The 14,129-nt window shown below is 39.5% G+C and overlaps 1 protein-coding gene across 2 annotated transcripts in view; it reads right to left on the bottom strand.

The window, feature by feature from the left end:
• Positions 1 to 14,129, bottom strand: part of LOC136245649 (uncharacterized) — a 71,882-nt gene that overhangs the window by 37,539 nt on the left and 20,214 nt on the right. For both annotated transcript variants that reach the window (XM_066037148.1, XM_066037149.1), the window contains exon 2: positions 3,378 to 3,491. In XM_066037148.1, the coding sequence (XP_065893220.1) occupies positions 3,378 to 3,491 (114 nt within the window). The remainder of the gene's footprint in view (positions 1 to 3,377; positions 3,492 to 14,129) is intronic.

Raw genomic sequence — 14,129 nt, 5'->3', positions numbered from 1 at the left:
CGGTTGATATGTACTTCTGGCACTAATTTCTTGAGGAAAGGCCCTGTGACTCGTTTAAGAGCCAGCGCTTCCTCCAAGTAATGATTAACTACTTCAGGATGTTGTAGAGCACAAACTAAGTTCTGTTTGGCAGATTTCAGAGATCTTTGGGGGTTGTGATAGCCTATACGGAAACCATGCGAGATTCCGGCAAGGAAGAAATTTACTAGGGACTGATCTGGGTGTGTTGCTAAGAGGTTGCTCAAGTTTTGGGCAATAAGGGGTGATGTAATGGCTATTGCCTCTGCAGGAACTTTGACAATGTCTGAGGATTTTTCCACCTGTAAGAGCCATTGGTTAATCCATGGACGTCCATCCAGATCCAGTGCGTCAGCTACATAGGATGGGAAGAGGGGTAAATATTGTGCAATATGCAATAAGGGGGGGCATGCAGTACATTTGCGTAGCATGATAAACAAACATAAAGATTAGTGTAACTCATTTGTTCAACAGTAATGGTAACTAGTCATTACACCATCAAATTAGGACTGTAGTTACAATCAAGTAATGATAACAGTCAGCATCAGTTCACAATTGTCCCCTTGGTTGGTTGATGATGGGTTCACGTTGAAACCTTTTGCCTTTATTTGGGCAGAACATCGCCTTGTGGCGTTTATCAACAATGCTGTGGTTGAAGGCACATCTGTAGCACATGTGCTCATATTTACAATGGGGATGTGGGCAGTCAGGGTTTGGGTCGTCGCTCCAGTCCAAACAAATGCGTTGCTGTGATGGAGGGGTGCGTCTGGGTTGGTTGCTTGTATACCTCTGAGTGCTATATTGGGGTCTTGGCTGTGACTGCGATGGAGGTAGTGCCTGGGTCATGTTTTGGTCGGGGAAAGCATCATGCCATAGATTGAGATCAATCGTTGACCAGTCTTTTGAAGGGGTTGCATAAGCCTTCAAGCGGAACTGGTGATCATGAACTTCCCAGCAACCTGGCCGACGATTGTATGAGGCTCGGATGATCCGCTGTTGGTAGCCCAGAAGATCTGCTATGCGCTGCGGTTTCGTGCGAGACATCACTGCCATGTACACTCCAAAGGACTGAACCCACTCCATAATGCTTAGCTCTCTGTGGTGCTTTGGTTTTCGGCTGTTACCATGGTCTTCGCCAGCATTGTATTCAGATGTATATATCAGGTAGTAGGTCTGACATTTCTACAAAGAGCCCATCCTGAATTCTGTTGAGCAACTTGGTAGGGATGGGTGGGAGCCCAGCACTAACCATGATGGGTGGATTCACGTTACTGCCTGACGAGGTGAGTGATCTCGGAGTAGAGGTTGCACCTGCCTGGCGAGAGGCTTGGATTACTTCCTGAATCTCTGGTATGTACCAGATCTGACTGCTACTTGGGAGATGGCTGAGAGCTATTAGATGAGGAAGGGGACCGGGTAAAGAAGGGGGGTAGTAGATTGAAGTAAATGCATAGGTGTGATGATACATGCACAAAGAGAACATAGCTTGCTGACTAGTATGCATGTAGGGGTGGGGGTATAGTGTGAAGGTGTTGCTGCATAACATGGGTGAATGCATGATGGCAATACTAGTGAATGGTAGGCCCAACAACTGAATGGCATGTACTGTATGATACAGGCAAAGTGTTAATTAGTAACAACAATGCAGTAATACATTAATTAAATTATTAAGTGACTAGCGAATGGTAGGCCCAACAACTGATGTATGATACAGGCAACGTGTTAATTAGCAACAACAATGCAACAGCACATTAATTAATAAATGTGTTAAGTACAAGTTTATAGCTTACCACCATCTCGAAGGCTGTCGGAGATCCTGGTGGCAGCTGCTGTAGTGGTGAGAGATGTGGGGTTAGAGGCTGCTGTAGTGGGGAGAGTTGGGGAGTCAGATGATGCTGTAGTAGGGGTGGGAGATCTGGCCGACGCTGTCGTAATAGTTGTAGATTCGCCAGATGCGGTGGTAGTTACAGTGTCAAGTACTCCAGATAGGACAGTGGTTGTAATGGTAGATGTTACGGTAGTAAGTCCTCCTGATGTGGGCGTGACAGTTAGTGGTGTCCAGATAGCTGCCACGATCGTAGGGATGTCGTCCGTTGCCAGGGGTCGCGGAGTAGCTGTTAAACATCGACTCCATTTTGGTGGCGGCGGCTGCATGTCTTCCATCTCCCCAGAAATTTGGGAGCTTGCAAAGGATCGTTGTGTCTTCTTTGCCATGGACTTGCGAGAAGCAGAAGCAGTTTGTCTACCCATTCTTCACGGTTGTACGTGTTACTGCATGCGCATGCGCTGATGTTCTAAATATAGCACTAACTCTTATTAACGCTCTTCTCCAAACAACCAGTGACACGGTGAATATACTATATCTGTTAGATTCCAACATTAACTCGTTTTAAATATTTTAAACTTCATTTTGTGGACAAAAAATGTGTTTGAGCAAATTTTATGTGAGTCCAGTAGTCCAGTCCAGTAATCCACCAGTAGTCCAGTCCAATGAATGGATAAACCCAAAAAGAAGTGATATCTCAGGCCTTAATTTAATTTTTAAGGTGCTGAGGATAAATGTCCTTACATATTCACAAATGTACAGACATAGCGTCAAATTGTACAGACATGAGCTAGAGGAGCACTTTGTATAGACTGCTGGAATTGGAATAGGGAGTTTCCATTGAAAGTTTTGAGGTTAAACACAACCACATAGCTGCAACATATTACCAGACTGTGGTCATAACAGCTGCTGGTGATAGCAGTACACAAAGGGGAGGTGGCATTAGTAAATCCTTGGGTTGGGAAAATGTAGTATCTTCTAGCAACCAAGTGACAGTTATTGTTAGCACTACAAACAAACATGCACACATCAGCTTTTATGGTACCACTATTGGTTTTGCAAGGACATGGGTGTCCGCCCAAAACTAATTATGTGCAGACATTGTGCTATTTGTGCGGATTTTGTCCGTTGACCGCACGTTAATTTAAGGCCTGAATCTAATCCAAAACAGCTAAGCTATAACAAAAGAGTGTGGCCCCCAAAAAGGCTATGGTGAAAAAAGATGTGAAATCCAATGTGCGGGCAAGAAATGGCTGTGATGGTAGGTTAATGGTAAAAAAAATTAATAACAACAATTCAGGTGAATTTGGTGCCAAAATCAAGTGGCACCAAATTCACCTGAATTGTCGTTATCAAAAATTTAACCATTAGCCTACCATCACAGCCATTTCTTGGCCACCACATTGGATTTCACATCTTTTTTCACCATAGCCTTTTTGGGGGCTACACTCTTGTTTTACAAATTGGTTGCTTTGGATTAGATTTTCTTTACCATGCCTATTATGTACTGGTTACACTTGTATGATACCATTACCTGTTCTTTGCCTTTATCAGGAGGAAGAAAGCTCTTGTGAGATTTGGGACGAGGAGCAACAGGAGGTGGAATGACAGTCTTCTTGCTTGGTTTGACATCCACTGAGGCAGTATGCTACATTATAATATATATGACACTAAGTGTACATGTGACTCCCAACACAAAAAGTTAATTTGTATACAATGAATCAACAGTTTTAGTAGAATGTGCACAATATTGATACTTAGGACCATTGCGGGTCAGTTTAAGTACTATTCTGAAAATGATTAGGTGCCTGTTATGTTTGATAGTTAGAGGTTATCACAGAATGATGTGCTGATTCTGAGTAGTCAACGTATTCACCTCAGTGCTTGTTCACAAATTTACACCTTTCTTGTACTTCAGATTAACCTATGCAAAGCGATTTTCCTCAACTGGGTGCTGTCTCCTTCTAGGTAGTTGCACAAACTTTTAGCATTAATGAAACTCTTATACTTTCTTCCTAAACTTCAGGGTTCTACTAATTATAAAATCAAAACTAAATTTTCACGGTTTCTCTCAACTAGCTAAAAAAAGATTCTCCTTTACAACCAATTGCTTCCATATAGTCTGGCAGACAGCAGGGTGAAGTATACAAAATGATCTATAGTTGAGGTTTTGGATTGTCCTATATGCCTAAAACAATGTTCCACCTGCTGGACAGGTGTCAGCATTGGGCATTTTGCCATAGCAACTAAAGTTTAATTAGCTGCATAGCAACCATGTTAATTTTACAAAATAGTTATACCCATAACACTTCTAATTGTTTTACTGTGATTTAATATCATGGACTATTCCAACTTGATTCAGTACTTTTATCAGTGTGCTATGGTCCCTCCTCTAGTAGAAAATTCTAGTTTTTATGTACTTGTGTATAGTAGGGATCACAAAGGAGTAGGTGTGGCCCACAAAATAACATCACCAAAAAACCAGCCTCGATTGCCCCTGACGACGATGGCGCAGTATTGGTTAGGTAAAACTAAGCCCAAACAAGCTTTCAGATCGACCCGAAATGCTTTCAGCAAGTTGTTACGGAATTTAAAAAAAAAACTACCTTAATGGAATTTTCTACTGATTGCCTGACTGATGCCATCAGACAAGCGTAACTTGATAACAGCTAGGGCTATGGGCTTGATTTTTTCACTGTTTATGTCACTTTGGCCTGAGAGGTGCCTTTTGGTATACCGCAGTACATACAATGCATTCAATATGGACTTACCAGTGTCCTCCTTTGTATCCAATTCATCTTTGCTGACAGCGAAAAGTTTTGATCTGGTGATAGCATGTGTTGGCTTCCCTTCATAATGGGAATCATCCGCATTTTTCATAGTAGCTATTTTGATTGCAGAGGTGCTTTTCGAACAGTTCTTGATCTGTACTGCTGTGTAACAGGTTGAACATAGCCAACAACAAAACATAATGGATGCTTCACTTTTCAGACGATAACTGATATAACTGGGGTAAGCGGCACCTTTTCTTTCTTTTGGTATTTGTGGATTGCAGAGGTGCTTTTCGAATGGTTCTTGATTCGAAATGCTGTGTAACAGATTCAAAATAGCGTACAATGAAGCGTAATGGATACATACATTTTTCAGATGATAATTGATATAACTGGGGCGTGTGGAACCATTTCAGATGCGGTATGCGTGGGTTCACCAGTCGTAATGATAAAAGTTAACAAATTAATACACAAATAAAATTGTAATTTTTAACTAGAGTAGGGACCATAGCACATCGATAAAATGTACTGAAACAAGCTGGAGTAGTGCATGATATTAAATCACAGTTAAACAATAAGAAGTGTTATATCCCTACTGTGCTCAAGATACCAGAATAAAAATGCACCATAGCCAAAATATAACTATATTTCATACTAGTACGATCACGATCGACAAACTGTAGCCAATTACGGAGACTACTTACTAAAAGACATCTCTATCGAGTTCAAAGGAGGGCAATGAAGTATACATTGAATGACTATCACTCACCCTACAAAACTAAACTAATACAACTCGCTTTACTCCCTTTAATGTACCAATACGAATTAAGTGATTTACTTTTTTCATAAAATCCTACAAAACTCCCTACCCACACTTCGACATTAACAACTACATATCAATGAAAGCAATCAGTATCCACAAGATCATCATCATCAAGCAAGTTAGTCCATCGTATTTCCACAACCAATTTGAACCATCATTTTTATTTTTGCCGACTACCAAGATCATGAAACTCTCTACCCTCGATTGACCTAAATCTACCTTATGTGACAATAAAAAGCAAATCACCCAAGTTTTATGGCATCACTTTTTAAACAATTTTAACTCCAATAATACTATATGTTTCATTTTCACTGTCCCTTTTCTTTCTGTACCAACAACACACACACCATCCCTTTTTACTTTGTCTGTGACTAAGTAGTATATTTAATTAGGTAGTTAGTATTTGTAATTAGCTACTGGCAGTTTATGACTTTAGCTATCAGCCACCCTACTCTAATCACTAATCATCATTGTCAGTCTTGTAATCAACTATATATGTACATGTACGGTGTGGTTGTAAAACTAATAAATAAATAAATAATAATTCGTGGTGTTTGGCAATCTCAAGTTAATGCTTTGTTTGATGTTCGGGTTGTTGACACAGATGCTCCTTCATGTCAATCTCGTTCACCTCAGGCTGTCCTTCGTACTGCTGAAGTTGAGAAAAGGAGGAAGTATGGTGCTGCTTGTCTGGTGCGTCGTGCCAGTTTCACGTCTCTGTGCTTTTCTGTAGATGGTTTATTTGGCTCAGAGGCTGATTATTTTTTTTGTGCAGGCTTGCAGACTCTCTATCAGCTAAATTGGAAAGAATTATAGTGTTGTGATGGGATATGTGAGGGCACGATTATCATTGGAAATTATTTGAGCAGCCTTATTATGTGTGCGTGGATCACGAATGAAATGGAGATCACTAAGTTTGGCAGATGGAGCGGCTATTGATGAGACATCTTATTGACAGTTGTGACAGATATATTCTTTTTGTTTAATTGTCATATTTACTGTTGTTTCATTGTGTGTATGCTTTAATGTGTTGTATAATTATACAACCAAGTACTAAAGATAACACGAAATGTGGTTAAAGTTACGTTATAAATAAATAATAATTAATAAATAATGTTCTCGAAAACTATGAGGTCTAGAGACATGAACTAACCGGGCATAGATTCGCCTGTGAATGAAGGCACAAACGTATAATCGTCGATCCTGTTCGTGCTGATGACTTCACCATACGTGTAATTCTATATAACGCCCAGTACCACACCGTTGCTTAATTATTTACAGATTGTGTGGAGGAGAAGATTAGCGATGTCAGTGCAGGAGAGCCAGAGGCCACTTTATGTGTAAACAAGAAGATTACAAGTAAGTTTTTATGTTTGTAAAATCTCAAGTCTCCATGCCAGCTGCCAGTGGATTCATTCAGGTAAATAAACAATACAAGAAAACATTAAAACACATGCCACGCTCTTTACAATACAGTTACATATAAAATACAAGTAAACAATTTTGTCTTGCGCAGCTGTCATGGCAAACTTCCTTTGTGTTGGTGTCAGGCAATTCAATATGTGCTTAATCTTTTTTTCCTTCACCTGGTGTAGCTACTAGGCTCTGGCTGGCTTGGCTGTCGTACTTTATCTGGTTTATCTGGCTTGCATTATCCTACAGTATTGTGTAGCTATCTCCTGCAAGTGGTGTATGCATAATTATAGTGTGTCACCCATCACTGTGCCATTGCTACACCACTAATGAACCCTATGTAGCTCTAGTTGATGTTGATATACTGTGCTGTATATTGGCTAATAATTTTTACCTGGTGATTTTGCCTATAATATATTGCTGCATACAATACTGCAATAATGTATAGTTCTCTCCTGTATGTTTTGTATACGTATACTTTGTACACATCACTGTGCCATTATTACACCAATGATGTACTGGCACTTAGTGGCCTTTAGTTACGATGCCACTATTGTGTTATATCTGTCACTACTGTGACATATTGAGATGATTTGGGGATCGTGCCTTCACTACCTAATAGCCTCACTGGCGTTGCCGTTTTTCAGAAATCTTTTGGGAAATTCTATCTCCTGGTAACATCAATCAAAAAACAGCAGTTCATTGTGAAATCAAGGCATATTATGTCCGTAACTTGTTGGTATCCTTCAATTCCTGGCACAGTGAACTGAGTTTGTCTTTAATGGGCATAAGTTCTGAAGGCAATATGGACACAGAATCATTCACTGAAGAGTCATCCGTCATCGCCATGTCATCAGTTGGTTGAGAACAATTGAAGTCAACATCAAAAGGTGCGTGTTGATTAGTACAGTCAGCATTTCCCTTTGTCGGGGGTACGAGATGACTTGAAGGTACAGCATTTCTCTTAAATTCAGCCAATTCCAGATCTGAGAAAACATTTCTACGCAGAACAGAGTTAACCTGGCCAGCCAGTTGTTGCTCTGTACATTGTCTATCTTCTCCCAAATGGCGGTCGTTCCACAACTGCAATAAGCGTACTCTAAAACCTCTCTCTGAAGGATTTGCGGCGTAGTAACAGAGTAAAAGTTCTTTATTCTCTTCCCGTGTCCAACGGTGTCTCGGACAAGTCCCAGCCATGAGTGACAAAATGGTTCAATTCTAAATAACGCCCGTACTCAGAAAAGAACCAAAATAGACAGCTATCTCGGTAAAATCTCGAAAAAGTTACAAAACTCTTCGCACTTGCTGATGAATAGCATCAACGGCCACTAAATTATAGCAGCTTTAACGGAGCGTGAAATTTCACTCCAACTCGAGATTAAGCACCTATTATTATTTATTATTTATGACATAATTTTAACCACATTTTGTATTATTCTTAGTACTTGGTTGTATAATAATAATTATTATTACTAGGACTGCGTCACATACAACCAAGTACATTACACCAACGTGACAGCTCCCATAGTGACCTGAAGATTGAAATTCAGAAAATGTGGTCTGTAAGAGCATCTGTAGCTCCTGTTATCATTGGTTCCCTTGGCTCTGTTCCTGAAGGTTTAAAAGATCAACTACAAACATTACAGATTTATCATGCTAACCTCATCCCGAAGATGCAGAAGAGTGTCTTACTGAGTTCCTGTCATATTTTACGTCGGTTTGTGACAGAACATTAAAATCCTAACCTTTTGGCTAAAGTGTGGGATATAACTTATTTTTTACATCTAGTTGTAATTCCAGCATTGCTGTGTGTATATTTAATAATAAATGAAATAAATAAATAAATGATTAATGTTCGGAAAAACTACAAGGCCTGTGAACTTGCACTAACCGGGGTTCGACTTGCTGGCGAACAAAGGCAGAAGTATAATAATTACGCCTGTTCATGCTGATGACTTGAACAAACGTGTAATTCTATATAATGCCCAGCACCACACCCATGATTCCAAATGCCGGGAGAAAATTAGCGACCAGGAGAGACCATCTACAGGTCTACTACTAACTTGTCTACTAATTGTTTGTGGCCAGTTTTTCATCCAAACAAGTGCCAGCTGCCGCTGTAGCTGTCCCAAGTCTTATGCCAGCTGTCAGTACATGCGTTCAGGTGGATTATTAAGAGGTAGACTTGACTATGTTTCCATGTTGTAATACTGTTTGCATTGTTTGTTTGTTTGTTTGTACTATGTTTGTATTTAACTACCCAGTAAATATTATCTCCTGTTGCTGAGAAGTGTCAATCACTACTGTAGCTTCCATTCAGTGTCTGCACACCACTGATGTGCCATATCCATGAGAAGGCACTGCCACCTTTCACAGTGATCTGCTGTGCATTTTATTTCATCTTGCAGTGTATTCAAGACGCCATCTGACCATTTTTTGACATATCAGCCCATCTCATGCTTAAAATGTAACTCAGTGGATGAGTCAGATAATGGTTGTGTGTGACACATAGTGGAAATACTCGGCTTCTTTTGTCCCAGATATCACTGTGGTCTGCCTTTTGGCAACTCCAGCCATGTTTTAATCCATCACCATGATCTATCCTCATTTAAACAACTGGTATCACATGAGGAGGGCACAAATTGTGTACGGATCCATAAATTAATATCCTATAATTAATTAAGCGTTCGTTGGTCAGTATGAATTCTTAAGGCCTGCTATATATGCATAACATCTGATTATAATTGTATTTATGTGCCAACACGCACACACTGTACTGGTCATGCACTACCTTATTGGTAGGTTGTCCTGTTGGTAATTGTACTTGGTTGTATTTGCCCAGGGCCTAGTAATTATACAACCAAGTACTAAGAATAATACGAAATGCGGTTAAAATTATGTCATTAATAATGAATGAATAAATAAATAATATTTGAGAAAACTACGAGGCCTAGAGACATGAACTAAGTGGGGATAGATTCGCCTGTGAATGAAGGCACAACCGTATAATAAGTATGCCTGTTCGTACTGATGACTTTATCGTATGTGTAATTCTATATAACGCCCAGCACCACACTCTTGTTTAATTACAGATTGCTCGAAGGAAAAGATTAGTCAACATCCGAGGATGTGCTACAGCAGAGCCAGAGACCACCTTACACGTAAACAACAACATTACAAGTATGTTTAAATGTTTGTAACTGTTTATTTTGTATGCAGGATATGCGCTCCAGGCGTCATGCAGTGAACAACCAGCTGATGACTAGTTGGGATACCAGCTGATGTGCTCATAAACAACCAGCTGGAACAACAAGGTAATGAGTAATGTAATACTTGTATGTGTATTATACATCTTCATCCTTCATCTGACTTGCTAGTGGCTGGAATTATTTTCCACTTGGTTAAACTACTACTACTCTACTGTGAGTCTGTAATAGCTAAACAAGAAGCCGATGTAGTGCTGCATATACAACTATCTCCTGTATGTTGTGAATGGCTGTATGCATAATATTATAGACTGTGATCACTGTGCCAATGCCAAACTGCTGATATACTGGCACATCACCAGTGGCCTCTAGTTACAACAGAGTCTGTTGTGCCATATTGGCTTGATTGGGATCAATTGCTAATTGTGCCTTCACCATGTCCCTTGTTCTGCATAGCTTCACTTCACTGCTGAGTCATCTTCAGAGTCATTCCATACCAAATCAACCAAAAAAATCCCGACCCCTTTGGATTTTCATGAAATTTGGCATAGAAATGGACTCTACTAAGAAACTTTCTCACACCAACATTTGGCCAATTCTATTTATCTCCCTTTAAGATATGACCGCTCAAAGTTTATTAGAAAATTTTACAGCAGCTTACACAGGTTTAATAAAATGGCCATAACTTTGTCAGCGATTACCACACAACCTTTCTGTTTAGATTTTGAAATGCTTATTAAATTCTCTTTCAGGTGATATATGATTCAATATAATTACTCAAAGGAAAAGGTCAAACCACAAAAATGTGACTTTTTCCTTTGACCTTAGTTTTTTCAAAAACGGATATTTTAATTTCTTTCATTTTTTGTTGAAATATTCTTCTAATACCCTTCTTTCATGACAGTAAGTTTGAAGTTGGGACGGCGAAGAGATCATGAGTTATGGCTACATATGTAAATCTTATTGATGTTTACATGCTACCGGGGTATAACTATGAACACTACTATAACAATACGAAATTTTAAATTCAATTATAGTATGGAATCTCATTGCAGTGTGGTCAAGTTGTAATACACTTACAGTTGGAGGCATAATACACAGGTATAATCACAAGATTAAACAGAAGTATCAATACTCTCCGTTGCAGAAGTCACAACAATATACCCATGTTAAGTATATCAATGCAGTTATGATAACTGGTGCAAATGCTGTCAAAAGTCCATAATAGAGATTTTGTACCATACATTGGGAAGGTTTGGTGCTTAAGTTTGGTGAGGAAAATAGTTCGACAAAATTGTGAAACTTCATAATAGGAGGGTTTTAATTTGGTAAATTGACCAAACTGACCAAACAATTTCTCCACTAACTTTCTGTTATTATTCTATATAGTCCTTGTGTGACATGTATAATTTCTTTTGCAGGATCTGTATGTAATTTTTTTTGACATAACAGCTATACTTCATAAAATCACAAGGAAAACTTCAGATGGTGAACAACACAGACATTAGCATTTCCTTGTCATCACAGACACTATAGCAATTTAGGTGGTAGAGTATAGACTGTCTGTGAGATCAAAACCTCTATATATTTACTCTGTACAATGGCATGAATTTTCAAAAATGTGTAACACTTAGAAGCTGCACCACTGGAAAACTTCATATATGGACATTGGCATAGACAAAAGCATCATTGCATATTTCAAAACCAAAAGATATACCTGTAAAAGAATATTTTCATTGTCTGAAACTTAGTATATCAGTGGGTTACATTCATTACTGGACATATGTGTATCAGTTCAGTATTCTGATTAATCCTTATTGACTGTACAACCCGACAGTGGTACTATATATGTCCAGCAATGAATGGAATCCATAATATGACAGTATTTTCAACAAATCCTTACCATTTCACACACTTTTTGTGTTGCGTTTCATGAACTAATGAATGAAATTTAGGCCACTTAGCTTAGATTATCATATTTTTACAATTGATAAAATTATAAAATTTTAGTCTGCATAGATTAAGCAGTGTACCCAATCAAACAAGCTACGCTAAGTAGCTTTTGTACGTATATTATAGTGAAAAGAATTTGGATCTCTATGTAAGTATGTAGTAGTTGATGCGTATTTAGCTTTTCACATAATTGCTTGCATAACTTATTCTAAAACAGTAATAAAAAATTCCCTGTAAATTTTTACCACTAAATGTTGTATATGTACTGTAGGATATCTTAGAAAAATCAGGAGTTGTAGGTCAGTAACAGCGTGTTTACACTAGCCATTTAGTTCGACCTATCTCGAACTGAAGCGATTTCAAAGGTAGTGTAAACGTGTACCGTACCAAACCGAACTGCACCGAACTGCTCTATAAAATACCTACTAGGGATGTGGGTCTGAATCGATCTAGTTCGCTCCACTTGCTAGTATAAATGAAAACCGAATGCTCGTATCGCTCTAGATGGTTTCATAATTATTCACATGAGTTGGTTCAAAACCGCGGGTTTGCGCGCAAAGGAATGGCCTATACAAACTGGACAGACGCTGAAGTTTTTCGATTAATTCAAGTTTGGAGTGAGGAAGGGATACAAGAGCAGTTGGAGGGTGCTAAGAGAAACAAATACGTATATGAACAACTGGCGGAAGACTTGGGTATATATGGAATAGAAAAAACAGGGGAACAGTGTCGCACAAAAGTAAAAAAGCTTCGTTAAGAGTACAAGAAACTTGCTGATAAGCACAAGGAGACTGGCCAAGGAAGAACCAAGTGGAAATTCTTTGATAAATTAAACGAGTTTCTTGCCACAAGACCTGCTACACGTCCACCAGTAGTTCTTGATACCCTTGATAGTACCACGATCAATAATACAGACACAGAATCACCAACAGTAGTATCAGATGAAGAACATGAACTGACAGGTGGTCATGATGATGGTAATGAAGAGGACCAGAGTAACACAAGTAATGAGGCAAATAATGGAACAACCATATGTAGTACATGTATTATAGCGTAATATAGCTTGGACAGCAGATATAGCTAAGTGTAAATAGGCTAGTGAGAGACACTTGAGACACGTGTAATGTAAGACATATTTTGGTTATTGTTGTAATTGCTGTTGTTAAAGTATCTGAGTGCTGCTTACCTACTGCAAGACTGAACGTTACAACACTGGCGTAGTTGGCAGGATTACTACTTGTCTGAACCAACAAACCGTGGTACCGTGGATATATTAACGGTACCCGATAAGGTCACCCGCCTGAATGTATTGGACGCGTTGTTCTCTGTCCCCTTCTTGCAGGATTGACGATGTCTCTAACGCTTGAGTTGACCGAGACCGAACAGAGGACCGGAGGAGAGCTGGGACTACAATTGGAACGAACAGAAATGTACACCTCATGGAACCTAGCATTGGACGACGGAGTCACAGTACTGCCACAGAACTTTACTAGAATGGAAGACTGGGACAGCTGGGTGAGCCATTTTGAAAGTATTTCAGCGATACATGGGTGGAGCAATAATGAAAAACTAATGTGGATGCGCGTTAAATTGGTTGACAAAGCTGCGGTCGCATTCAGGCAATTATCGCACGTGACCAAGGCATCCTATGAACTGACAAAAGCGGCACTTCGTAATCGCTTCGAACACCCTAGCAAAAAGGAGTTGCACAAACGAGAATTTGTCGGTCAACTAAAAAGTGACACGGAAAGTTGGGCTGATTATGGCGACGATATTCGATTGCTAGTACAAAGAGCTTATCCTGACTTTCAAGCGAATGCGCAGGAGCATCTCACACTCCGTCACTACTTGGACCAGCTGAAATCACCGTTAATAGCAGTGGGAGTAAAACAAACACACCCTACGAACGTAGCTGAAGCAGTGGGAATCACCATGCAATTGGAATCATATTTGCCAAAACAACTGCCTACCCGGCAACAGACAGAGGTCCCATTACTACTGACTACAATCCAGTCTTCCCAAGTGAATATACTCGAACAGATCCAATACCTTACAAGCCAAGTAGAAAGACTGGAGTATTTTGCAAAGGAATCACACACAGAGCATTTGCCACCACAATG

The sequence above is a fragment of the Dysidea avara genome, chromosome 15 (assembly GCF_963678975.1).
Source record: "Dysidea avara chromosome 15, odDysAvar1.4, whole genome shotgun sequence".
NCBI lineage: Eukaryota > Metazoa > Porifera > Demospongiae > Dictyoceratida > Dysideidae > Dysidea > Dysidea avara.
The sequence above is the reverse complement of the archived record's forward strand: the minus strand, read 5'-3'. Positions and strand labels throughout refer to the sequence as shown.